Source organism: Sphaerodactylus townsendi, linkage group LG08 (genome assembly GCF_021028975.2).
Source record: "Sphaerodactylus townsendi isolate TG3544 linkage group LG08, MPM_Stown_v2.3, whole genome shotgun sequence".
NCBI lineage: Eukaryota > Metazoa > Chordata > Lepidosauria > Squamata > Sphaerodactylidae > Sphaerodactylus > Sphaerodactylus townsendi.
Window position 1 is genome coordinate 48,189,178 of NC_059432.1, and position 27,241 is coordinate 48,216,418.

General features: G+C 41.9%; 1 protein-coding gene across 2 annotated transcripts in view; it reads right to left on the reverse strand.

The window, feature by feature from the left end:
* The window catches only part of HTRA1 (HtrA serine peptidase 1), a 64,071-nt gene extending 39,412 nt beyond the window's left edge, over positions 1-24,659 (reverse strand). Inside the window, exon 1 of one of the 2 annotated variants that reach the window (XM_048506570.1) lies at positions 23,413-24,639. In XM_048506570.1, coding sequence (XP_048362527.1) covers positions 23,413-23,896 — 484 coding nt within the window. In that variant the 5' untranslated portion in view covers positions 23,897-24,639. Of the gene's footprint in view, positions 1-23,412 lie in introns of both variants that reach the window. The other variant, XM_048506571.1, reaches the window with a different exon arrangement.
* Between the last annotated feature and the right edge of the window lie 2,582 nt (positions 24,660-27,241).

The window sequence follows — 27,241 nt, forward strand, 5'->3', positions numbered from 1 at the left end:
GAAGCAATAATAGCTCTTCTCATCCCCGCCCCCAAGCTTTCTTTCTCGAGTCAACCTTGAGAAGGCAGCCTCTGGCTGAGTCAGACATGACATCATTGAATGCACACCTGATCACCATCCCCTGCACACACACACACACACACCCCAAATCTCATGACTGTCAGGAGGGACCCTACCTAGCAGGGATCTAATGATGCCCATATTACGAAGGACTCTGTAGAATTAGCATCAGACACAGAGAGTGAGAGTGCCATATAGTCTTCTTGCAATGTCTCTTAGTTCATTTAAATTGGATCTGATAAATATCCTTCGTTTGAAGGTATACCTTTGCAGAATCTTTCATTTTTATACCAAAGCTCTCTTTTTTTTTTCCCGTAGATATACTATTAGCTATGCTTTGTAAAGCTTTAATTTCCTGCTGGGGTCTTTAGTAAGACACTATTTGAATTTATACTAGTGATCCCAAACCATATGCAAAAAGTACACAGAAGAGCTATGGTTCAGTAGCAGAGCCAAATGACATGCAATCAGAATGTCCCAGATTTAGTCCTTGATATCTCTGATTAAATGACTTCAGGTAATAAGATGAGAAAAGCCTTTGCCTGCCTGTGACTCAGGAAAACTGCTGCCAGTCACTGTAAAGAATGCTGAGCTAAAGGAATCCCACGGATCCGTCAGTATAAGGCAATTTCATATATTCATAAAAAGGCCATTTTTCTAGAGGGGCACATACTGCAACAAACCCCATAATCCTCCATTGAATAGCATGCTCCAAACAAAGATAAATCGCACTAAAGACCTAAAGGCAGTTATTTTAAAACTTTAAACCATCAAATTCCTCAATTTTGAAACTATTTTGTAACTCATATTTCAGGAAATTAAATATCCTTTCCTTTTCTAGTCTATGAGGTGAATTGAGTATTTTACCCTTGAATTGTCAGTAATTAAATAACCCACAACACTTTAAAAGGGATAGTTGATTTGCTATAATTAAGATATGTGTGGGGGGATATATATCAGTGCACACACTGATATATACAGACACAGTGCAGTCCTTAACAGAGTTACACTCTTTAAAGTCCCATGAACTCTGTGGGTAATTGCACTGTTAGTGACCAAAAATCATATCTATCAACACTTGCTTAATCTCTATGGTGTCACTGGTGTCTGTGGGGTAGCTTTTGCTGAATAGTAGCAAGCAGGCAAGTTTGGGTGAGTCCTGCAAGTCATGTGGTATCAAGTTGCCCAGGCCTGACCCCTATCAGTCCTCCTTCAATGGCCCTGGAAAGGGTCCCTCCCCCTGTTTTTTATTGACAGAAATCAAGGCTTGAAGGTTGGCCATACTACTGTGATCACCTAGCAACAGACACTGAAGGAATTAATGCTTAAAGCCACAATTCTGCTTCTATTATTTTGGAAGGATTTAACCCAGGGGTCCCCAAACTTTTTAAACAGGGGGCCAGTTCACTGTCCCTCAGACTGTTGGAGGGCCGGACTTAAAAAAAACTATGAACAAATTCCTATACACAAATGATTGTAAAATGTTTGATTTCACCTTTCAGCCTTTCTGTCATGGTCTATTTTTAGAACAGTGACCAAAGTATGTCAAGTACAGGGTGGGCTCCAAATATTGTTGGGGAGGCTGTGGAATACCTTCCCCTGTAAAAAAAAAAAAAAAAGGCAGAACTTTCCCAATGAAGCATTCCATCTAACCCAGGATCAGGTATCTTCTTTCCTCCCTAGCAGCCAGCGAGCGATTCACCAGCCTGGCTGATGCCAATGGGAGTGAGGCGGAACAGAAAGCCTGAGAGCAACACATGGAGTAGCTGAGAGGGAAGGGCGGAGCAGGCGTTGCCACATGTAAGGTTTCCAACTCTGGGTCAGAAAATTCATGGAGATTTGAGGGTGCCATCATGTAACTGCAATCAACAGCCGTTGGGGCCGGTTCCTCCTCTCCCTCAAGTCCCCACTGCACATGAATGGAGCCATTGCCGCCATGCCTGGCGGGCCGGATAAATGCCTTCAGGGGGCCACATTTGGCCCCCGGGCCGTAGTTTGGGGACCCCTGATTTAACCCCCCCTTTTTAAATATTTCTGATTTTTCTGCAAATTTGGAGCCTTTTTCTGATTAGTAGAAAGATAAGTCTTATCTGTATATGGCTCCTATCTCCAGATTTAAGTATTCACAGATGTAGAAATACTGAAAATTAGATATATTGACATAGACTGGTTTAAGAACAAACAGGGGTTTAATGAAAAAGCACTGGAAATTTTTGTAATATTTGCTTGTTTACAAATATAGATACTCTGCAGTGTAGCCAATAGACACCTATAAGGAAGTAGCATCACCAGTAATCCTGTGCTCTAAAGACTAATATTTGCACACGTGCACGACACGTCTAAAAGCTGTTCTCCAGCTTCAGCCAAGTTCAACCAAAATTCTTTCTTCTCTGTCTACCTGTCTCTGAGCCCAAATTCAAAACTGCTCAGACTTATTTTTGTCACACAAGCAACACAGGCAGAATACTAAGATTAGACAAAAGATGCCTCACTAAGAAAACATCTATTAGTTCTCATTAATAAAATATCACCCAGTTATTCCTCTGAGCATTAGCAAACACTGTCCATTGCAGTGGCTGATACAGATTATTTTTCCCACCATTTATTCTAATGAAGAGTTTTCTTTTCTAACGAAAGGCACTCTCCGGCCAATTACCCACTATCACTCTGGTGTGCAGTGGGACCAGAAGCATGTTGGGGCAAGAAATCTTCTCCTGGTGCACTTCCTCTTTGCGGCATGCTGAGATAGAAGGGGTGTTAGGGTAAGATTTCTTGTCCTGACCCGAGGGGCAGAGCAACCCCAGGGACATGTGGGGTCAAAATTGCCCCCACATCCTCCTCCCCCAACTCGGCCCCCGAGTCAGTGCGGGGGAGGAGGGGTGTGCCATGAGGGGATTTGGGGGGCCCCCACACCTCCACCGTGCTAATTTGGCTCGTCCAAGTTGGCATGGGGAGGAGGGGATGGCACCCATGGGGGTACAAAATCACTCCCCAAACCCCTCTCCTTTCTCCCTCGACCAGCCCCGGCCACGCCAGGCCTGGCAGAGGCCAAGCACCTCTTGGCCCCGCCAGGCAGCCCGGACCACCGCCAGCTCAGGTAAGTGGAGTTGAGGGGCATAGCTACCACAGGGCATGGGTGCCATTTTGCCCTGGATGCCATTTTGCCCTACTACGCCTCTGCCTAGCTCGCTTCCTCTTGCCTCTCACATGCTTCTCACAAAGTGAGAGCACTTCTGGTGTGACTTTTTGTGCTAGACCAGGGCAAGAGTGGGGAACAGGCTACAGTTGGTAATCCGCCTCAGAAGCAACATTTAGGAACTGAGAGACTATTGAAGAGAGGATGTTTTCTTTCCAATAGTTTGCATACCCAAATTTGCTCCTTGCAACTGCCTTCCCCTCCATGAAGAAAGTAGCTTGGATGACAAATTTAGCTAAACAATATGCAGAAAATGAAAACATAAAGCATCTTTTTTTCATACTACTCTTTCGGTACTCTAATTCTGCATTTGAGACTCTTTTTTGTTACAAATGAATTTTGTGAAAGAATTATATAAATCCATGTGTAGCTAGGTCCGTAATCCAGAAGAATAACAGATTCTCCATTGGTTCAGTCAATCAGAATACTTTTGTTCACAATCACTTTTTCTTTAGAAACAACCAACTTCCTCAGCAGTATCAGTAGAAAGCATTAAATAATGTAAATACTATGTCTGAACTCTGTTAAGGAACTCATAAATGCAAGAAATTTCATTGTTGCATAATTTGATTTTGCAAACATCTTACCTTCCATGCAAACCGAATGCTAACAAGCATCACTTGGGCTTTCAAAGCAAAACTGTTTAAAGCAGTGGAAACAATTAAGAATAAGCCCCAAAGGCTGCCACACATCTTTTAAGTCTCTCCCTGAAAACAAATTACAGAACTTCACAATGCTTAAAGCCATCCTGCAGACATAGCACCATGTTTTATGGAGACACACACCATTGCTCACTATGGAAAAAGTTGTTGCTGAATGCCACTGGCCCTCTTGCTTGTACATCTATGTTTCCATTATGCCATGTTGAAGCAGTCTGACCTTGTTCCTCTGTGCTTCAATACCAATTATCAGTACATATATATAATTAAATAAAATTGCACACACACACACACTTTCCCGAAAACTGTGACCACTCCAAGCTGTTTTCATGTGTATAGTAAAATTCAAGACATATTAAAACAATTAGAATAGAATAGAATAGAATAGAATAGAATAGAATAGAATAGAATAGAATCTTTATTGGCCAAGTGTGATTGGACACACAAGGAATTTGTCTCCGGTGCATATGCTCTCAGTGTACATAAAAGAAAAATACATTTGTCAAGAATCATAAGGTACAACACTTAATGATTGTCATATAGGTCTAGTAAGCAATCAGGAAACAATCAATAGTAACAAAACCATAAAATGTAAAATCATAAAATAAAATGAATTAAAATGAAATGTCAGCACAGGCTATAGTCATACAGTCATAAGTGGGAGGAGATGGGTAATAAGAATGATGAAAAAAGTAGTGCAGTAATTATATAATAAATATATAATAAATAGTTTAACATTATCGAGGAAATTATTTGTTTAACAGAGTGATGGCATTCGGGAAAAAACTGTTCTTATGTCTAGTTGTCTTGGTGTGCAGTGCTCTGTAGCGACGTTATATCAACAAATTCAGAGTAACATAAATATTTATTATCAGGGTCACAATCTCATATTGCTTTTCTACAGGTTCCCTATTCCTGCTGCCACCAATGCCTTTATTCATGTTTTAAATTAAATAATCTCCATTATCACCTTTGCATTGTTTACACAGTGACTTAGAGATGCAGTCTGTCCCTCTGCCTCTTAGGATTGCCTGTTTCATCAATCATCAATGTCAAATGAAGGAAAACTCTGCAGATCTGGGCAAAATCTCATACGTTGTCACACTAACTTATGGGAATTGGTATTAGAGAATAATTAGATGCCTTGTGACAATTCCAGTTTCAAATTACATCTCAGATGGACAAGGGAACAAGGATCCTGAGATGAGGAAACAAACCAAAGGATGTGAACTTTTCTTATTTTTCTTCTTTGCCAAGCTACAAATTACTTTTGAGGATCATCTGAGTTTCAAAAATGGCTTGTCAAATAACCTAAGGATTGCTGAGGTATGACAAACAAAAGTCCAAAATACTACGATCAGGAAATCTCTTTTACTTCTGTCCCACCTAGACCTCAACAGTACAGAGAACTTTAAAGGCAGTAAAGCCATTGAGTCACTGCACACAGAGCATCTTTCCTTTCATGCATAACATCTGAAATTTCACAGTCTGAAGCTGAAGGCATGGAGAAAAACTGTATATTTATGTATGACTTCAGAGCGAAAGTGATGCCAGGGATTTGCTGCACCACTGGAAAGGAAAAACTAATATTGGTAGTCCTGATCTTTTCTCCTATGTGCTTATTTTTTGCATTATGTCACACAGTACTAGTCATAGTTCACATGACACGTAACAAATATCAGATATTGGCTAGAAAGATTATTGTGGTGTATGGGAAATAAGCAGAATTATTTAAATGAAGTAGAAGGTTTTTACCAAGAGTATAATGTTCTGAAAGGAAAGATGATTGAATATATTTCATTATAAAATGCACATATGAGAGATATTAGTGAACAACATTGCAAACCTGTCTTAAAATAACAGAAAATTTTACAAGGAGAAAGCAGATAGAGAAATAAATCCTGCATAGCTACCCCCTAGGGGAGATACTTCATATGGCTGATAGCAAATAATAGGAAATAGACAACTGTCATATTCCCACAGATTCTAAAATATGGAGTTAATGGAGCAATATATTCTCCAAGGGCTCAGTTTGATACTTTTCCTATACACTGATTTTTTTTAAACAGACAGTGCAGTTCTGAGCATTACCTAGTTCACTTGCTTATTAAGTGGGCTATGTTGAGAACCAGTTTGGTTTCTTTTTATCTTTCAGTATTGTGGCTGGGATGGGTCACTGACTCCATTTCCCCAGCTGGAAGGTGGTATAAAGGAGTTGACAGAGGGGAAAGCATAGAGCCATAGAAAGGGGGAACTGCGCCTGGGTTTTGTGTGTGCCCTGCACCCCTGTCCATCCCTGCCACGCTACACCATGCCCCCAGAACGCCCCGCTCTGCCCCTGAACCAGCATGCATCTGGTGCAAGACGCCACGTCCCATGGGCGCTACACCACTGGGAATGGGTCACTCAATGAGAGAGGCAGGGAACCTTCCTCATTCCCTACAGAGAGAAGAGGGTAGCAAGATAAGCCTCTGGATCAGGTGTGGCCCATGACCTATGCCAAAGAACAAGGATGGCTAGCTGTGGCAGTCACCACTGGGGGAGATGGCATTCCCTCAGGGCTGAGGCACGTCTAGGAGCCATTGGAAGGAAATGAGCCAGAAGTCAGGGGGTGGGTCTGGATGCCAGGAAGAGATCCAGAAGTCATCAGGTGTAGTCTAGGGTAGTGGGAAGAAGCCAGAATAGCATGGGAGGAGTGAGGAAAATTCACACCACCACCATGAAACCGTCTGGGGAAACAGAAGATCTGTAAATTTAAAAAGCCCAATAAATGTTGTTACTCGTGAAGGGTGTCTGGTGAGTTCTTTGATGAGGAAGGAGGCATGGAGCCATGTCTCACACCTCCCGGTCCACTGTAGGCTGCATGCCTCCATTCTGTACCTTATCCAGAACATTGTAAACCAACCCAAAAGGATCTTTTTGGTTTTCTATAATGTTAACAGGGAATGGGGCCGTGTTTTCTACAAGCCGATGTGGAATTCTCTTCCCCCACATGCTCAAAGGCTTGAGAGCAACAACAGAGGATGGCAAGATTCCAACTTGGATTTTTGTAAAGTTATGCTTTAAAAAGGCACACAGTTTATTTGTTGCTTAGAAAGGCCTGCAAGTGCAATGCAGTAGAGAAGAACTGCTGATCTACAGGATTAACGAAAGATTTTATACAAAGCCTACTGTTGGGCTTGAATACAATTAACATGTGCAGTATCATCACATATTCTTACTAGCAGATTCTTTTAAAACCATGTAGTAGAATTACTTCTCTCCCTGAGACTGGAAAAAGAGGTATTCATTCACCATGGGCCTCTGTAACTATAACTTCCAGTTAGATACTGAAAACTGTGGAAGAAAGTAGTTCTGTATTACTGCATTAATAACTGTGAAGGTTGTTTGGCATGATGCATAGTGTTAATATGGTTCCACAGGAAAAAATATAGTGCTTTAGGATATAAAATTAGGATATAAAATTAGTTTGCTTAGATGAAATATCATGTGATGAATGTATTTTTTATAATTGAGATTTTTCTGTGGCATTTGAGCTAAGGACTTGTAATACAGTAGAAAATACTTTTCATTTGAGTTTTTGTGGTTATGGTTCTTTGAGGTAGGTACTCACCTACCTCAAACAGAAGCATGGAATAATGAAATACATGCCGTTGTATTTTTCATGCTACATAATGGAAATAATCTGAACTGCTCTAGCCTGTTAATAAAACCAACAGTGCTCAATAATATACAACAATTTGTATACAGCAATCTCTAATAATGCTGAAAAATCATTGCACTATGAAGTAAATGCAATTGATTTACAGCCAGGAATGTCAATGTTGACTTTTCTTTCATTTTAGCCAGCATGGTGTAGTGATTTAGGTGTCACACTCACTAGGACAATGATAGCAAACCTTTTCGAGACTGAGTGCCCAAATTGCAACCCAAAACCCACTTATTTATTGCAAAGTGCCAACACGGCAATTTAACTGAATACTGAGGTTTAAGTTTAGGAAAAAATGGTTGGCTCTGAGGCGTGTGTTACTCAGGAGTAAGCTTGGTGGTAGTTGGCTTTGCTTTGAAGCAACCGTGCAAGTCTTTGAACAGGTGAATCATGACCCTAGGAGGGTTTACTCAGAAGCAAGCCCCATTGCCAGCAACCAAGCTTAGTCCCAGGTAAAGGGTTGTGCTTTAGTTCTTTGCATGAAAATCAGTGGGGTTTAATAGCACTTAACAGGGTTACCTACACTGCTTCCCCAAAACTAGGTCTTAGGTTTAATGCTAATAATCGAGCCCAGCAGCCCAGGTCAGCCTAGATGTGTGTGGGGGGGGGGGGCGACTCTGTTTGCATGTGCCCACAGAGAGGGCTCTGAGTGCCACCTCTGGCACCCGTGCAGTTCGCCACCACTGCACTAGGATCTGGAAACCCCAGGTTCAAATCCCCACTCTACCATGAAAACTTGCAGAGAGACCTGGGGTCAGTGACACACTCTAATCCTTAACCCCAGAAAGTATTTGGATGGAAGACCTCCAAATATTTGATTGGGAAACCAGGGATGTGACACAATGGCAGGCAATAGTGAACCTCCTCGGAACATCTAACCTTGAAAACTCTAGAGTCATCAGAAGTCAGCTGTGACTTGATGGCAGAAACAAAATATCTCCATGCTCTCTCATTTCCATGTACGCTTGTTGGAAGAAAGAAAGCCATGAGTGTTACTTTATTCATGTCCTGTGGACTCAAAGGAAACTATAAATATTTCATATAAATATCTGAAAACAATGCATGTACTTACTCCTAAGCATTTATTACAAGAAGCATTCAGCACATATCCCTTTCCCTATGAACAAAGCTTCTGGTTGTTCATACTTGATTAACATATTATGTTTGCTACTAGAAAAAAAGAAACCATGAATAACTAATAAGTGGTCAGTCCTTTGAAAAATAGAAAAAATATACATCACTTTAATGTTTTAAGTGTGGTTCATGCTCTATTTCAGAGCTTCCCTGCCCATTTGGTATACTTACAGCAAAAGTACACTTAGACTGTATATGAACCATGGCACTGTGCATATTTATTCTGCGCTATAGTTTCATGCAGGACATTATACTGGATAAAAGATACCACTGATGGGATTTGAGTCTTGGATTCATAGTGCCTAGTACTCCCTGGCTAGACAGACTCTCAATTTTTGTTTCCAAAAAATAAAGAATGCAGTCATGATGATACTGGTTCTTTAACTCCTCAGGCAGGAATGACTTGGTTTTAAACAGGAAATCTTCTCCCTGCTAAATTGTAAACCACAGTCAGTGGGGTATGAATCAGTCAACCATTCCTATGACTCTCATAGCTGCTACTCCTGCAAAAACACAACCAGAATGAAAAGAGCAGGACAAAATAGAACATTTTACTGTTTAAAATCAACAAGTCAGTATACTGGTTAGAGAAGACAGTGGAGATTCAAGTGTTCTAGGTCCTATTTTCAGTTTCAATATTCGCGTAAGTGGAATTTAATTACCATTTCTCAAGCCTACTTTTCAAATGGATATAATATTTCACCAAAAAACAGCTGGAGTGAGGTTTAATTAAAAGCTGGCAAACTCCAGACAAAGTTGTCCTTAAAAATTACCAAATATTACCCTTAGGCTGCCAGAAATCTTTATTACATATTACATTAGCTCCATCAAAGCTGTCTGTAACTTACGTCAGTGGAAATGTTTTAGGGGCATTTATTGATTCTCAAAATCAATGAGGGAGAAAGGTTTCTGACGAGACAGGAAAGGAAATAAACGAGCGAGTATAGTGCCAAGAGAAATAAGCAAGAATTGAAAAATACTTACTGGATGCTGAAAAGTGGGAATCTGGGTCTTTTAACATATGAACCCCAGGCATCTACCCAGCCACCTCCATTTAATAGATCTCAGATAGCATATTGCAGAAGACTTTTCTCTGCTTGAGACCATGCTGGTTGTTAGTGACTATCAATACTGAACTAGATGAGCTAGTGGTTTTACTGAGCATGAAGTAGCTTCATCACATATCTAATGTTAAATCTGGATGTGTGAGGCTCAAAAGACACTTAGGCTGTTTCCGCACAGGTGGGAAACAGCGCCCTAGGGATGGTAAAAAATACTGTCCCTGGGATGCTGTTTCCACAGCTGGCGCTGCTGAATTGTAGCAGCACCGTGCTCCCCCCCCCCCCAAGTGGCGTACAGATGCCACTTTTGAAACTCGCTCCGAGTAAGGTTTTTCAAAAGCACCTTTTTGGCCCCTTTTGGCCGGTGCGGTGCAAAGCACATTTTTGGCCCCTTCAGGGTTCCTGTTCACTTACCTCTCCTCCCCGTGCAGCTCTGGACAGATGGAGAGACATGCCCACACTGCTCTTCGACCCCCAGAGGTTGGAGAGCAGCATGGGCATATCCCTCCAGCCGTCCAGAGCTGATCAGGAGAAGAGGTAGGTGAACAGGATGACCCGTGGGCTCTGCGGGTCACAGCAGCCTCGGCGCTGCCTGGACGAGACGTGCGAACGGTCATTATTTATGCAGGTGGACAGTCATTTCTGCCGCTGTGCAGAAATGGCCCTAGAGTTGCAGACTGGAAGGGGAATAAAAAACCTGGGTTAGACTCCTGAAAGAAAAGATGACAGGAGTTTTTAAAACTTCAAAAAAGTTAATGTACTGGAGAAAAAAAACAAGATCACATAACTCTACATTACACTACATCAGGCATCATCTTAAAAGTTGCTTAGCAATCCTACAAGGAAACAAAGCCAGACATAGTGACTGGAATATACTGATGCCAGAAAATAGAGGTGATGGAGGAAATGGAGATGGTGGCAGCAAGGATGGCAAAGCCATCCCTGGGTTAGCCAGGCAGTCAGAATCCTCAGTATCTGGGGAGGCAAAGGCTCAAAAAAATTTGCTCTGTAGCTTGCAAAAATAGCCCCTATCAGCAGTGTGTAATCTGGGGACAGTCAGAGGCTCAACCAGAGTGAAATGCCATGCCAAGACACATTTACTGTTAATTTATCTAACAAAGCCATGTTTCACATTAGTTATTGTTTGTCTTGGCCTGTGTCCTGCTCCATAGGAAATTGAGAAATCTGCACTCCTAGTTATGAAATGCTAGATTCTAATTTCAGAAGAAAAAATGTATCTTAAAATTTAAGTTATTCTAACTAGCATTATTTCTAAAATAGAGCTGTCAATACTAGAAAAAATATTGTATTAAAAAGCTTTAATTCTTTAAAGCTCACCCCCTCTCCCCCCAATTTGTACAGGATGTTTTTTGTCCGGCTCTTCTGACTAAATAGAATGGATAAATAGGTGCATCTGATTGTTTGCTACTATTGGGAATGTCAGAGAAAGAAGATGTACAAAGGAGAAAAAAACACAATAAGATAATAGAAATATGCACAAAGATTTGGGTTTTATTGACATTTTTAACATTTCTCTCTTGGAAACAGGATGTAAGTATTCTGTTAAGACAAAGTGCTAGTGAAAGAGAATGGATGATGTGTGTTAACATTCACTACAGCAGAGAGCCTTGCTTCAGGGACAAAAGGCCAGTTGTCTTCGCAGAAATTCTTAAGTAAAAAAATGTAACTTGCTGAATTAAAAGCTTGAATTGCTGACAGAGTAATGGAAAAGACAGTTTTTGAACTGCAGTAAAGCCATGTTAATTCTGGCAAACAAAAATGAATTCATAGTAGTTTATCACTTAAAGTTGGTTGTTTTGACAACTAGTCACAAATATGCACTAATTTGGATACCTGTCTAAAACCAATCTCATGTCATCCAGCTACCACATTTAAAAATATTTCTAGGCATGTGTTTTTCCTAACTCTGGTTTTACAAGAATTTGGTATAACTAAGCAATTTACTATGAAGGAGGTCACGTGTTTAATCAAAAAAGCTTGTAAAACTGCACCTGTAATAAGTTTTACTTCCACATCCAGTTAAAGAATATGGACTAAGTTCTAACAGGACTTTGTTTAAAACTTTTAGCACCAGATATCTCTAGAATTTATCTACTGAAGTCTGTCTAACAATGCTTAAAACTGACAATATAAATGACATAACTGTAAGCTCTGGTCTTTGAACTAAAAGCAGCAAACCTTCATAGAGTTAATTTTTATTTGAAAAAAGGTAGGCATTCTCTTTATTAGATAAGATGTTAGAAAATGCAAGCATGTGAAAATTAATCAAGCTGTTACTATAAAAACAAGTGCTAAACTTGTCAGAGGTCCTAACATTCCATATTAATATTACCGTTAAGTAATATTTTAAAGCAAACCAAGTTTCAGGTTACTGTATTAAACATGCTTACAAAGATTTGCATATAAACCCAAGTTATACGCATAGTCATACAGAAAACTGAGCTAATTTTCTTGAGACTTTCACCCAAAGAAATCTGATTTACTTATCTCAGTAATAAGTAGGTTTAATGTGGTATACAGTATCTCTATAAGCAGGTTTAATACAGTGACCTGAAACTTGGTTTGCTTTAAAATATTACTTACTATGATATAAATTTTTTTTGCAGAAAAATGATATAAATTTTTTTTGCAGAAAAATATCAGTCATTATCTTTTCTAAAGTAAGACAGGGCCACATTTAACTCTTAATCTCCATTAAAAGGTGATTAATCTTTCCGTAACTGTTTCTCTGAGATGTCAAAGATCAAAATAAACTTTATGCACGAACAGTTGAACCTTGCATGAGCTCGTGGTTAAGTTATAGACAATTTATGGTGATACCACAGAGATATCAAGACAAGAGACGTTTAGATATGTGTAGTGACCCTGGACTTCTCTGGTGATCCCCATCCATTTACTAGCCAGGGCCGACCCTGCTTAGCTTCCAAGATCTGACAATTTTTATCAGTTTTAAGAGTTTCATCAGTTATCCATCAAGGGCTTTAATTCCTTTTGGCTACAGGAGTAAACTTTGCACATTCTTCCTTGATAATATCTCTGGCTTCAACCCATAGTTCTTCCAGCTCATGTTTACATGTAATGCAAATCTGTTCTTTACATGATATTTTAAACTCTTTGAGAATGTTGTTTAGATTGTATTTTGGCACTACAAATGTTCTGGCGCTTTTCTTCAGCTTTAGCCTAATTTTTGATATTGATAATTCATGGTCTGTACCACAGTCAGCTCCTGATCTTGTTTTAGCAAAGAGAATAGAGCTTTTCTGTCTTCTGCTTCCTACTTTGAATTGATTCAATTTCTATATCGGCCACCTGGTGACATCGACATACACAATCGAGTGTTCAGTTGCCTGAAATATATGTGCACAATGAACAAATCGCTATCTTTACAGAAGGTATTCTGCTTCATTCTGTGAGGTATTCTGTGAGGTATTCTGCTTCATTTTGTGCTGCTTGCCCAAATCTGCTTTGTTTCCTATGTCTGGATTCCAATTACCTACGATTATCAGCACATCTTGATGTATGATCAATTTCTTCCTGGACACTTCAATTTCTTTCTCTTCAGCATCTGTAGTTGGAGTGTAAACTCGAATGATGGTTATGTTGATAGGTTTTCCATGAAATCTGATCAATTTTATTTAATCAGATTTTTCATTATCACCCGATTGCTTGTGCTGCATCTTGCCTCACTAGCAGAGCAACTCTGGTTCTTCTGTTCTGTCATTTCCTAACACTTTGTAATTTTCTTAACTGAAAATGTCCTAATCCACTCCAGTTCACTCACTCCTAGCACTGCAATGTTCTAACATTCCATTTCTTGTTTTACAATTCTGACATAACTGTAAGCTCTGAGCTTACTTCTCAAACTCCATGTTCCTATTACCTATGTTGAACAGTTATGGACTTTAATTCAGTTCAATGGGAAATCCATGGAGAGTGGTCAGGGAGTGTCCATCTGGGATAGTGCAGGGCAGTTCACACATTGTTTCTACCCCCTTATCCAAGGGGCTTTTTCCAGTCAAGCCATGCTGTAGTGCTATAGTGCAACTCAGTAAAGAAAGAGATAATGAGGGAAAGAGAAGGTTTGGGCCACAAGTGAGTCCCAAGGCAGTAATTATTGTGCTTGTCCTTTTGTGCAGGTGCAATGGCAGGAGAGAGAAAGTAGCAGCAAACAGCAGAAGAACTAGTGTACATGGATGCAGTTTCTGCCTGTTTCCATTCTACTTCCAGCTGCTGACAGGGTTGGAATGTGGTTTTTGCACCCCTTAAGTAGATGTAGCATGTGCTGTATTTTTTTTTCTTAACCTGTCAGAACTTCTGGACAACCATGTTTATCTTCATTCTTTACAATACTATGAACCTGATCAGCGACATACATGAAGCACCATCTGCAAACAGGGGCATGTTTTACAAACAATCACTTCAATGCTAAAGCACAATAGCCAGTGTGATGCAGTAGTTCAAATAGGATTTCCCAATGTGGCATCAATGGGCTTCATGGTGCCTGCCAGGCATTCTTCAAGCCTCCACTGTACATTTCAGAAAGTGGGCATGGTTATTTGAAGACAGAGCTTGTTACTGGCTGTCTTCATTTAAATGAAAAAGGTTTCCAGGCTGTAGTAACAAACACCACTAGATGAGACGGATGATTGGTAAGCACCCAGGCTTCCTTTGTCAGTATGTGGCTCCATTCCCCATTCTCCTCCTCTTGCATCTTGACTTTTCTCATTTGTTTCTTTTTATTCCCAAATCTTTCTTCCTTCCCTCAGACTTTAATTCATTTCTTTTTATTCCTTTTTGTGAAGGGATAAAGGAACCACTCTGCTAGGCTCCAGCTCTTGTGGCAGTCATTTGGGGTTTCAGATCTGTTTCCTGCAGCAGCCATTTTGGGATGGCATTCACCACTATCTCAAAATTCCAAAGGTGTTCACAGGCTCAAAACTGTAAGGGACCCTTAGGCTACTGTGATAAACTAGGCTCTGAGAGACCCAGGTTCAAACCCCACTCTGGCATGGAAGTTTACTCAGCAATCTTGAGCAAGTCATACTATCTCAGCCTGACCCACCCACAAAGTCATTGTGGGGATAAAAATGGAGGAAAGAAGAACACAAGTCACTTTGGGGCTCTATTGAAGAGAAAGGCAGGATGTTCATAAGGTAAATGGATAAACAAATGATGCTCTGTGGCAGAACACTATATGCAAATGAGCATAAATGTGCAAATGAGATTAAAATGTGGCTACCAGTGCACTAACATGCACAATGCTGGAAGAAAACGCCAACACATATTATATTTTCAACATACAACATGCTGACACATGACCAACAAATCATATTAGTGTACCGCACTCACCTTAATAACCCACACATTCATTCCAACCAACAGAACCTTTAACGCTAAATTCTCAGCTTGTTTCTAACCACCACCACCAATGATCATATCAAGTACTGATGAACTATCAGTTAGCTTCAGGGCATCTGAGACTTTGGAAATTCCAACACATGTCTTTTTTTTTTTAGTTAAAACAAGCCTGTGCTTGATGCAAATATTTTCCAAGGCTTCCAGTTTTTTCAGCAACAGAGCACTATCCTTAACCAATTGGGACAGATGTATTTATCACATTCCAATACTATTTAAAGGAGGATTTTTTCCCCATGGTCTGTGAGAGTTCACAAGCCTTCTTAAATTTCAAAAACCTCTGAAGCAGTTGCTTTAATCTTTCCTTCCAAATTCTGGCTTCAAGTCTTTGATTGCTGATGTCTTGCTGTTTTCAAGCAAGCCATACACAGAAAGGGAGATTTCACATTTTTCCCGATCCCGATTCCTTTTACTGTCAAGTAATCTACACTTCTTACAGCTTCCATTCTTCTTGTTTTAAGTTTATCAACTGGCTGAATTTGCAAATGCAATTCAAAAGGCTTTTCAGTCCTTTCCCACTGTTTGAAAGCTCATTAAAAAACCAAAAAGGTAGTTTTAAATGTGCTTTATCAGTTTTTATGTGTGAAAAACAAAAAAGTGGTGTTAAATCAACAGATTTTTTAATTGACTGGTGGCTATGCAGGATGACTGATTAGCAGCATAGTTTAACGTTCTTGTGATTTTTTCGATTTTTTCTTTTTTACATTTCTAATTTTTAAAATTACAACCCCCAATCAGAAAGAAATTAAAAATGATAAAACTTACTAATAATGGCAGCAAATCTAAGTTAAAAAATTACAAAACTTTCCTGTCGTGAATCACATGATCTAGCATTAGAAGTACAGTTCCTTAGGAATGCTGTAGACTACTCTTAGAGAAAAAATTATCTCTTCCATATTCCCTCTCTAAATTGGTGCATTTTTCTCAGATCAGAAGAGTGTCAAGCCTGCCTCCATCCTAATCATATAAGCAACTATGAATGCTGAAAGCCAGAAACGGCTACAAGTGTCACCTCCTGTTGTGTCTCCAGGATAGTGTTCAGTGCCAGTAAACAGGTTGCAAGTATGTGAAATATCTTAGACACTCCTAAAACTGGAAAATAGTTTTATAGGGGTACCAGAGGAATTAAAATTGCTTCAGGGACCTCAGCCAGACCATGTTATCCCAATGTTATCCCAATTTGTTATCCCAATGCTTGAGCAACCCAGAGCACAAATACATTGGGAAAGTACCACAGTATAATCATTTGTGTTTTATATGCCAGAAACAATTAAAATGTATTAACATGCCTTATTGGGACATCACAGTTTATTTAGTGAAGATTTCCTGATTGGCGGTTACAGTGCTGAGCACAAAGTGATGAAGGAGATGGAAGAAATGGAGGGGTGTGTGAGCTTATGGACTCATCACAAGCAAACTGAGTTTGTCTGCAATGTCTGGATGTAGCCAGTGGTTTAATCTGTGAAGTGACTGATTATTAAATACATGAGGAAAGCTCCAGACTTCTGTCTTGTGTTTCAAAGTTATTTGCACTCTTGAAACATCTGTTTCATGTATTGATGCAATGTTGGCTTTAGGTGTCCTTTAAGTTCTTCCATAATGCTAACTATGTTTGTTTTTATTTGTGGTCTGTTTTTATCTTCATGGAAACAACTGTAAAAGCAGCTCACAACACTAGCAATTTTCCTCTTGATAAATATCTGGATAAGTTCTTGTCTGCCCCAGATTTCTGAGTGGAATTTCCCTTTCTGATTGACTGTTCATAGCTGTAGTACTTTAACTGCCAGAAGCATTCAGCCATACAAAGCAAAATTAAGACTACTAATTTTCCAATCATTTCCTGTTGGAATTTCCTGTGGTTTCTTTATTGCTTTCAAAATGCTTGGTTAATGTTTCTTGTTCTTTCCTCCTCTTCTCTATTTTTTAAAAATAATTTCTTAAATAGGAAATCATTAACAGCCAGTGATGCAGCCTTTTGACACACAAGTCAAAGTAGCTGATTGACTTGACCAACTCATGTGGAAGAATCATGTCATTCTATGGTCAAGTTGGCCCTAAATTTAAAATCAAGACAGGCTGGAGGCGAAGGGTGGGGGGTGGGGGAAGAGTGCTGCTTCTTCCTTTACTTCATATGAGGCAATGGACAGCATCACTTGTATAGAATCACAGAAGCCAGGATTTGTCAGCCCCCAGACAAGGATGCAGATGGGTCTACATGGGGACAAGCTACTCAGACAGAGTTCCATTACTTTCCTCTTTCTGCATTTGTTCCATGCAGGATAGTTGATCAGTGCTAGTGGCAGCTATAATCTGCTTCTGGAATACACTGAGACTGCAGTTCCCACCATCACCATCGGACAACTATGGCCAGAGTGTAGCATACTACTGGACAAAAAAGACATTCCCTGGATAATGCCACATTTCATTTTTGCTGCAGCTGTTCTGCACATGGAGCCTGTTTCTGCCTCCAGGTCACTGTATCTGGATTGTGGCAGTCAGTAACCATACGGCCTAATTATGTTTTGTGTCACCAGTCTGTATTTTTTGCATCTGTAAAGAATTGTGCATCTTTTATATGAGAGCTTCTCAGTATACAACAGAATATCTGCTTCCACATGATGACTGTCTGCAGGAGTACAAAATATGGAAGTCTTCCTCACTGGGCCTTTGTCAAGAGCTTTATTGGCATTCTGAATGCAATTCAAGGTGCTTGTTTTCACATAACATAATTGGATCAAAACATAATAGGATTGGATAGACCTCCTCTGATACTCTTCACAATCTGTAAGAATCTACCCATATAGTTATTCCATAGCAGGTCAAGTTCACATGAAACAGAGTTGCATATGTCTGTATCAGTTGTTCATTGATATTTTCTGTGCAGACACCATGATCTACTGTTCCATTTGTGCCTGAACCCCAATCTGATATTCCAAGACCCTTGGGGGGGGGGGGGGGGCAGTGGCTGCCAGCAAAAGCTACCTCAGGCATCCACTCAAATGGCCAATATAGTCTAAGGATTCACACTGGGAGACAGAGGAAAAGAACGATGAAGATCTCCAAATTGCAGCTGAAGAAACAAGTGTGTAGGACAAAGATTTCTACTCATGACAGTAGCAAGAAGAGAACTAAGGGAAAGGGAATGTGCCTCTTCACGGCACTTGCCAGTTTAAGCGGGAAACCATTCAACTCTCTCCAATGGGGACGGACACCCTCTCTATAGGTCAGAAGCTAAAAAATCATACTGACAGTAAGCCTGAATACAGGCATAGTCCACAAATGGAGATGCATTGAAGACAGAAGATGAACAACAGTTATGTACACAGCCATTCTTAACACTGGAGACCAGCCAAAAGGGAAATAGCAGCATTTGTTGACATACTTGCAGGGTTGCAAAATATCAGTGATGGGATGACTTGAGATCCGCACCTTACAACAGATAGCAAAGCATATGTGCAACTTAGTGTATGGGAAAGGAGGCAGGATGGACGTGTGAGGATAGATCATAACTATTGGCATCTGTCAAGGTTTCTGGAGACATTAATAAGGGCTAGGCTTCCAACGAAGCAAAATTGTTTAATAAGTGCCTGAAACATGTATGACCGTGAACAAGATTCCACAACACAACAGTTTACATTCTCTTGCAGATTCAACCATCATGCAATAAACTGTTTCCTGATATTCTCTAGTAGAAACTACTTTCCCAAATAGTTACAACACAACCTTTGAACCGAGAAATATTTTTAAAATACCATTGCATTTTTCAGCTGGGCACAAGCATGAACGGTTAAAGGTGTACACGTGTTCTTCAGGAGTAAATAATACAGACTAACAACTCCACAAGAGATGCTGCAAGGCTTGCTTGTTTGCCAGGGCTTTTGGGGGAGTTTGAATGGCAGGTAAATGTTAAGGTAGGTAGGAAAATTTGGGATTTGTTATTTTGTTCTGGTTTAAATTGGAAATGTTCTTAACTATATTATGAGAACCACCTGGGAAAGGGGGAAACGAGTGTTTTGATAAATATGAGGGTATTTCATCTTTTGTTGCAGCAAATACTTACAAACCTAAAGTGATAATGCAGAAATATTTGAAAGGCTGCAGCAATATCCATTCTAAAACTATCTGGAGTTTTGTTAATCAGACAAATCTCAAAAGCACCGTAATCTGAATCACTAAAACATGACTAATGTTTTAGAAAATCCAGTCATTTCTAGTTGGCATAGAGCTTCCAACAGTAATTTAAATAAAAACTAGGTCAGGCTGGTCTCGCCCTCAGAGTACTGCAAGGTTGTCCTGATTAGAAGATAGGATTTTAATTCACAGAGCAGCTTAAGGTCTCCTGAAGGACTAGTAATTTAAATACTAGAGCTGTGTAACATCTATACAGACATAGAATCCATTCTTGTAAAAAGAAAAAGCCAGTGTATGCATACATTAAAAATATTATGAAGGAAAAGTTGCACATTATTTTTCTACACGGTTTTTCAGGATCACGTCAATCATGGAATCAACCAAGGCACTACAAAGATGGGTTTCTGAGCAAATGATCTTGTTCCTCTTTTTGACAGCTGACTTTCATATCCATCCCTGAGCTTCTGACAATGAGCTCAGGTTGGCACATACAGGAATCTCCCATTTTATTCTCTCTACAAAGTAGCTTAGGCAGAACAACTTGTCCAAGGATCCCCAGTGAATTTCATGGAAAACTGAGAATTTGAACTCAGTCCTCCACAGTCCAAGGGCAATGCTCTAACAGAGAACATACTGCCTCTCACATCATGTCAATCTTCATTCCTTTTCTAGCTCTGGCTAATATTGTGCTAATTTATATAGTGAGCTTTATCAAGGTTTTATCCAAGGCTTTCACAGCCAGAATCACTGGGGTGTTGTGTGTTTTCCAGGCTGTATGGCCGGGTTCTAGCAGAATTTTCTCCTGAAGTTTCGCCTGCATCTGTGGCTGGCATCTTCAGAGGATATGATGGCCCTTTCTGCACGAGCCAGAATCATCAATTCCAGCCTGGCAAACCATTGTTTGGGCGGGATGCTTCGCACAGGCGGTGCTGCAAATATGATGCAGCGTCGCCCTTTCCCTCCCCAAATGATGTTTTCCAACCTTGCTTGGGGAACGAGGTTTTCAGAATACGCCAGCTTCCACCAGTTGCCGAGTGAATGGCAGTGGGTGGAAGCCGGTGTATTCCCTGCGCCAGCCCCAAACGCCTTCCGGAGCTCTGAGGAGACCAGGGGACATACCTCCTGGTCCCCTCCCTGCAGCCGTCACACTGGCTATGGGGGCGTGTCCCCTGGCCTCCTCGGAGCGACGGATGCCCGGACAAGGTAGGAAGGCGTTTGGGGGGCTGCCCAGCTGTGCAGAGCCTGCTCCACCAGCTGCACAGCCCATGGGGCCATTCGTGCGAACGGCCCCAGGGCTGGCATCGGCATTAGTCATGCCAATGCAGCCAAGCAAATCTGGCCGTGCAGAAACGGCCTGATGGTAGTAAAGCAAGTGGAGTATATATACCTGTGGAATGTCCAGGGTGGGAGAAAGAACCATCAAGGTTGTAATTTTTGTCTACTCTCCAATAAATGTGCCATGCCTGGTGTACGAAGCACAGGTTGTAACATTGCCATTAATAGGACTGTGGGCTTATATAGCATCCATTCAACAACCAATCATTTGTGCAGGTGAAACATTTTCCATGGTGCCACTGACTGCAAAGCACCTAGAAGTAATGAATGCTCTTGACAGAAATCCAGATTAATCTAAACTTCCTTTTACAACTATTTCAAATAATATTTTCACTTTCTGATAGTAATAGAGCAAAGCCATGATACCTGCTTAAAATACTGTAAGCACAACAAAACCAAAATATTTGATGGATGTTCTAACACCACTAACCATTTTTCCTGCATTTGATGATATGATCCCTAAAATTGCAAGTTAACTCTCAAATCCCTGCAGGAAAGAACATGAATTCCCTGAAGTCCTATTACATAAAGAAAGACTTCTGTCGACAGTAAAACAGTTCATCCACTTTAAATAAAATGTTGGTAGAAAACCCATACTTAAAAACAAAAGGGGGGGGGGGCTAGGTCCTATAGTCTTTTATCTCCAGGACATTTCTTCTTAGATCAAGGTACTTCAAAAATATCAACAGTCTATGCATTCCAGACCACATGCTATTTCTAGAATCCCATGTTCTTAACCTTCTCAAGACTGTTTAATGTAACTGCATGAATTACTGGACGGCTCTAATCAGCGCAGTCAGTGAACAGTATGCATTACTCAGAAGTACGTTGTATGGAACTCTATAGGATTCAGAGCACTTCCAGATGGGAAAGCAGCAAGATCCAAACCAAATATCAAAAATTTTCTCTAAAGTAGCATATTTAAAACACAACATGGTAGATAGAAAGAGATAACTGAATCATCCCCACCCAAAATCACGTTTTAAAGCCAAGGGGATTATGGAACCTTGATGAGAGAAAGCAGGTTAACAATGCAATCCTAGTTACTCCAGCCTAAACCCATTGAAATTAATGGGCTTGGAGTAACTCTCCTTTGGACTGGACTGTAAAAGAAGTTAGAGTGAAAACATGCAGATAGGTCCAGTCTCCGACCCACTTTAAACTACACCCCACTCCACCAATTAAATTGCACGCAGGTCTATCAAGTATATTTTATTCCCAGTGATCCTTATGATCATGGTCTTAGCCAAATCCTAGGTAAGTTTACTCAAAAGTGTCACTAAATTCAACAGATTCCCTCACAGATTAAAAAAAAGTGCACAGTATTGCAGTTCTAAGGAAAAATCAAAGACCAAGGACAGAAAACTGGATTCTTACAGTCAGGTTCTTATAAAAGCATTCACCTCTAGCAAAACTTTATCTTTTTAAAAAGGCAACCACAGAAGACTGTAAGAGTATACCAAAAATCTGCAACATTTCTTGAGCTAGAGCCTTTTTTCTTTCCAAGCTGCCTCTTCCAGGTGCTTTGCCATTCACTGTGAAAAACTATATCTATTTGTGTTTTTCCAACATTTGGCAATTCATTCTGAGATGGACAGCAGAGGATGAGCAAAGGAATGACGGAGGGAAGAGCTGCTTCACACCTTCTTTCCATGTATGATTTTTCTCCCAACATCAGAGTGTTCTTCACACCCTCCTCACATCCTCCTGCATCTCAGCTCCTCAAACTATGATTTCACTTTTCTCACTCCAGATTATTCCTTTCCCCCCCCAAAAAAAAACCAGGTGCTTTTTTGTCTACATTGAGCATACACTTTTATTGTCACTGCATACACACCTGCTCCCCTACCCAGCTTCAACCTCAGATTTCGCCCCCAACTTCCCTTCCTTCCCTTTCTTTCCCTTATTTCAAATCATCATTCTTCCCAGTTCAATATGCACCCTCTTGGAAATACAGCACCCTCCAACCTAGACTGTCTCTTCCCATGTCCTTCCCCAAACCAGGCCCATTTTCCCCCTCCTCCCCTTGTCAATCCAGTATTCTGATTAATTCTTTCCTCTTCAGCTGGGCTGTCAAGGTTACAGCCATTATTTACATTTTGGAAAGGGGGTGGGGGAGCCTATATGAACTCACCAAGGTGTTGGAGACCAATCAAATGAAGTGCTGGCCTTGAACCAAGAATGTGGCTTCTTAACAGCAAAGCCCTATGGAGAGTTAATCCAATCTAAACCCATTAAATTCAGTGGATTTGTCTAGAATAATTCAGAATAAGATTGCGCTGTAAACAGCGGTCATCACAGTCCTAATGAAGAGTTCCCTGACTCAACTCCTGTTCACTACTCCCCTAGACCTAACCCGCAGATGGATGCTGAAACAAGCATTTTAATTTACAAATGTCCAAAATTCCAACACAACAGGCCATGTGTGTCCATTTTAGAAAAACGAAAAGCAATGCGGGGGGCGCGGGGCGGGGGGAGAGCTCAGATATTGCCAATGTTGGCCCCCAAACCACTTTCCAGTATTAAGACTGAACCCCGTACTTTGTGATCACCTAAAAGAGTACTTCTGCCCACGTGCAAAGTGCCTTTCAGGAAATTACTCCAGCATGACCCAGGGAAAGGAGCCCCGGGTTCTCTCCATCGAGGAACCTTCAGAAAGAGCGACTGCCCACGTCCTCCCTGCCGGCTCACCTTGCCCGCAGGCGCCCCGCTGGATGGCGATGATGGGCGGCTGCTGCTGGCTCTCCGAGCGCCGGCTGGCAGCCCGCAGCTGGCACACGTTGCCGTAGCTTTTGCCGTCGTTGCCGCACACTGGCTCGTCGTTGGCGCACACGCAACGGCCGCCTCTCGCCCGCTTGCGCACCGTGGCCGAGGCCGGCACGCCGGACGGCACCACGCACAGCAGCCCCTCGGCGCACAGAGGCTCTCCGGCCGCGGAGCCCCCGCAAGCCTCGCCCTCCTGAGCGGCGCAGACCGGGCAGCAGCCGCACGAGTCCAAGGCTGCCGCGCTTCCCCGGCACTCGGCCGGCAGCTCCGGGCACCGCGCGCGGTCGCAGCGCTCCGGGCAAGCGCGCTCTTCGTGGCGGCGCCCCAAGAGGTGAGCCGAGCCGGCCGGCAGACGCAGCAGCCAGCAGAAGCAGCAGCTCAGCGCCAGAGACCACAGGAGCCCCCTCATTCTGTCCTCGGAGGGCGGGAAACGGGCAGCAAAACGCGCGCAGCAGGCAGGCGACTGCAGAGCCACCGACGGGCGAGGAGGGCGCAAGGAGGCTTCTGGTGCGCGCGGGGCGGAGACACGGGAGGCTGCAGCTCCTGCAGAGGATTTGCCGACTGCTGTCCCACCAAGGCGGCGCGGGGGCTCTGGCGAGAAAAGAGCCGCCCAGGAAGGGAGAAGAAGCTGCCGAGGGCCTCGACCTGGCTGCTTAGCGACGCTGAGTGGCGGCGGCGGCGGCGGCTTTATACAACCAGCGGCTCAGCACATCTGGAACGCCGCAGTGTACGAAAAAAACCGCAAGAGCCTAATGCCAGCTTGGGATTCTGGAAACGTGAGGTGTTGCCGAGTGACTGAATGCCAGGAAGCCGTAGTAACCGCTTTGCTCTTAGTAACTGCAAGCTCTCCAGGCCTGGTTAGCACCTGGTGAGGAGGTCGGAGAAGAGAGCGAAGGATTCTAGCCTGGAATGTCACTCTGGATGCAAAGCGCCACGCAAACAGAAAATTGCCGTGACCCCATCGCTCTCCTAGGACTCTTGCTAAGCTGGCTTTCCACTCCTAGGTAGTTTTTAACAGAAGGGAGCATTTAAGAAGGCAGATCTCCATGCTCCAGCCCAAGTGTACAGGCAGTTGATGATTTTGCCCATTGGCAGGTTGGCATCTGCACAGGCTTTGTTCCAATGAGCAACGCTGTTGTGGCAGAACATTAGGGGGATTGGCAGTCTCGTGCACCCGAGGGTTCAAGATGGTAAAGGGTTTTGCAGGCGATAGCCAATGTTTTAATTGACGAACGACCAGTGAAGTGTCTGCAGGATGGAAGTCGCATGCATGCGCCACCTAGCTTCATATAACAGCTGAGCATTCTGCACCAGCTTCTGAATTTGGACGGGAGACCGATGCTCTGTGCACTGAAGTAGTCTAATATTTATGTTTTTGTTAGCCAGTTTGCCACAAAATCAGACAGTTATTTAGGGCCTCTACTAATCACCAGATAGGAATAGATAGAACAGGATATCATCAGCATATTGATAACATCCAACCCAAAAGCTACAAATAATTTGTCCTAAGGGACTTACATAGAGATTGAAAAGCATGGGGAATAGTATAGCACCCTGTGGAACACCATGAGATAGGTCCCACACTAATGACTACTGGTCTCCCACAGCAATCCTTTGAGTTTGATCTGTGAGGAATGATTTGAACCAGTGTAGCATGCATTCCCATATCTACTTCTGCCTTCAAATACCTCAACAAGATGGTGAGATCAACTGTATCAAAATCTGCAGATAATTACAATAAGAGTACCAAGGAAGCGTGGCCTTTGTCTACACTCAGGTTAAGGTTGTCAACCTAAAATGCAGACTGTATCCTGCAGTCCAGCCTAAAGCCAGACTGAAAAAGATCTAGAGCAGATGAGATATTCAAGAATAGTTTGAAGTTGGTCCACTATTACTCTATCAATCACTTTGCTAAGAAAGGACAGGTTAGGCAGCAGGTGATAATTGACTACATAAAATAATCATCCATACAGAAAAATTCAGTAGCAGATGGATAACCATAAATGCTCATGCTTTTAGACACTCAAACGAATCTTTCTGATCCCAGGATACATTCTTACACACAAATTGCACTCCAGTGCATCACTGTGCTACAAAAATCTGGGAGGTACATATCCTGTTATTTCTGCTTTGTGGACAACTTGTATAAACAACAATCTGTTGTCTTAATTACATTCAGATATGCTAATTAATGACACAATACATTAAAGAAATAATGACACAATACTATGGATCTTTGCTACAGAAGCTGATAATTTGTTTGCACAGAAGCATCCCCCCATATAGCCTGAGGGAGGGAAATCATAGATTGAACAATCGACTGTGGCAGAAACATCTAAATGTTAATTATGCATGTTCTTGGAGCCTTATTCTCAAAGGCAGCAACCCAAAAGCCAATCATATAAACACAGTTTACAGCTAGTGGGTGCAGTCTACACCATAGAATATTTCAGCCATCACACTGCAATCAAAGCTGTGTTTACAACTTGAGTTTGATGGAAGTAGTTTTCCAGTAGCTGGCTCATAGGTGACTCAGCCTGCCACACTTCCAAGGCTGGTAAAATAAGTCCCTAACTTGCTTGGGATAAAATGTGGACAACTAGGGTGGCAAACCACCCCATTAACATAGTCTGTCTAGTGAACATCATGATGTGACATCACCCCATCCGTCAGTAATGACCTGGTGCTTGGCGAGGAGGACTATTGTTACCTCTAAAAAGAAACATTTTAGTCTGGCACCTGAGAGTATGGTAAGGGCCAGGCAAACCTCAAGCAGAAGGGCAACATGCCATTGCTGCAAAAGTCTTGTCCGATTGCCACCCACAACACTCTAGAGGCAGGGGCACAAAAAGCAGGGTTCATCGGGACATTATTAATAAGCATAAGACAAGGCTGACATAGTTATGCTTATAGTTTCTTTTGAATGAATTACTAACAGCGATATACTGTACTGGTCTCAGCTTAGGCATAACATATATAGTCCCAAACTCTTATCGGGAAAACTGAAGTGGGGAGGCTGAAGCCACACTGGAAGCAGCAGGACGGTTGTGCTGCCATCTGTGCCACCAGTGCCATACAACTTATCCAATGCCCAGCTGCCACAGCATCCAAATCCAGAAGCTGGTCCCTGTAGCTGCCCACTGCTGTAAATGCCTTCACCAGCATGTAGGCAAGGTGTTCCAGGGCGGAGCTGACCTTAGCTGGCTCCCAAAAGACTTTTAAGCCCAGGAATGCCCCCTTCAGTGGGCAGTGGGTCTTTTCTGCCATCACTGCCATGGAGTAAACTTTAAAATGAGCTTTAGCTCATGACTTGTCAGATTCATATAAGACTCAGATTCTGAGTCTTGTTTTTTCATCACCAACAGCCCCTCAGTAAACCAAAAGGCTTCCTGGACTTCAAACATCTGAGAGGGGGTATCTAGGAGCAATCATGTGAATTGCCCAGATCTTTTCTTCTTTTCAGAGGTCAATCAGGGCATCAGCAGAAGCACCAAGTATGTAACAGCAAAATCCCCACAAGCCATGTTTGGGTTCTCCAGCTCTGGGGTCAGATCATTTTAATACACTACCCACCACTGCATGATTCTAAGCCAATGCAGGAAAAGATCTGTTCACAACGAAGGAACCATCATCAATTCCTCCACCTTAAATCACCTTCATTCTCACAAAGTACCATAACATGAACATAACCTGCTTTAATTATCTTTAACATTTGGAAATATTCGGCCCAACCAAAGATCATATTTGAGATGAT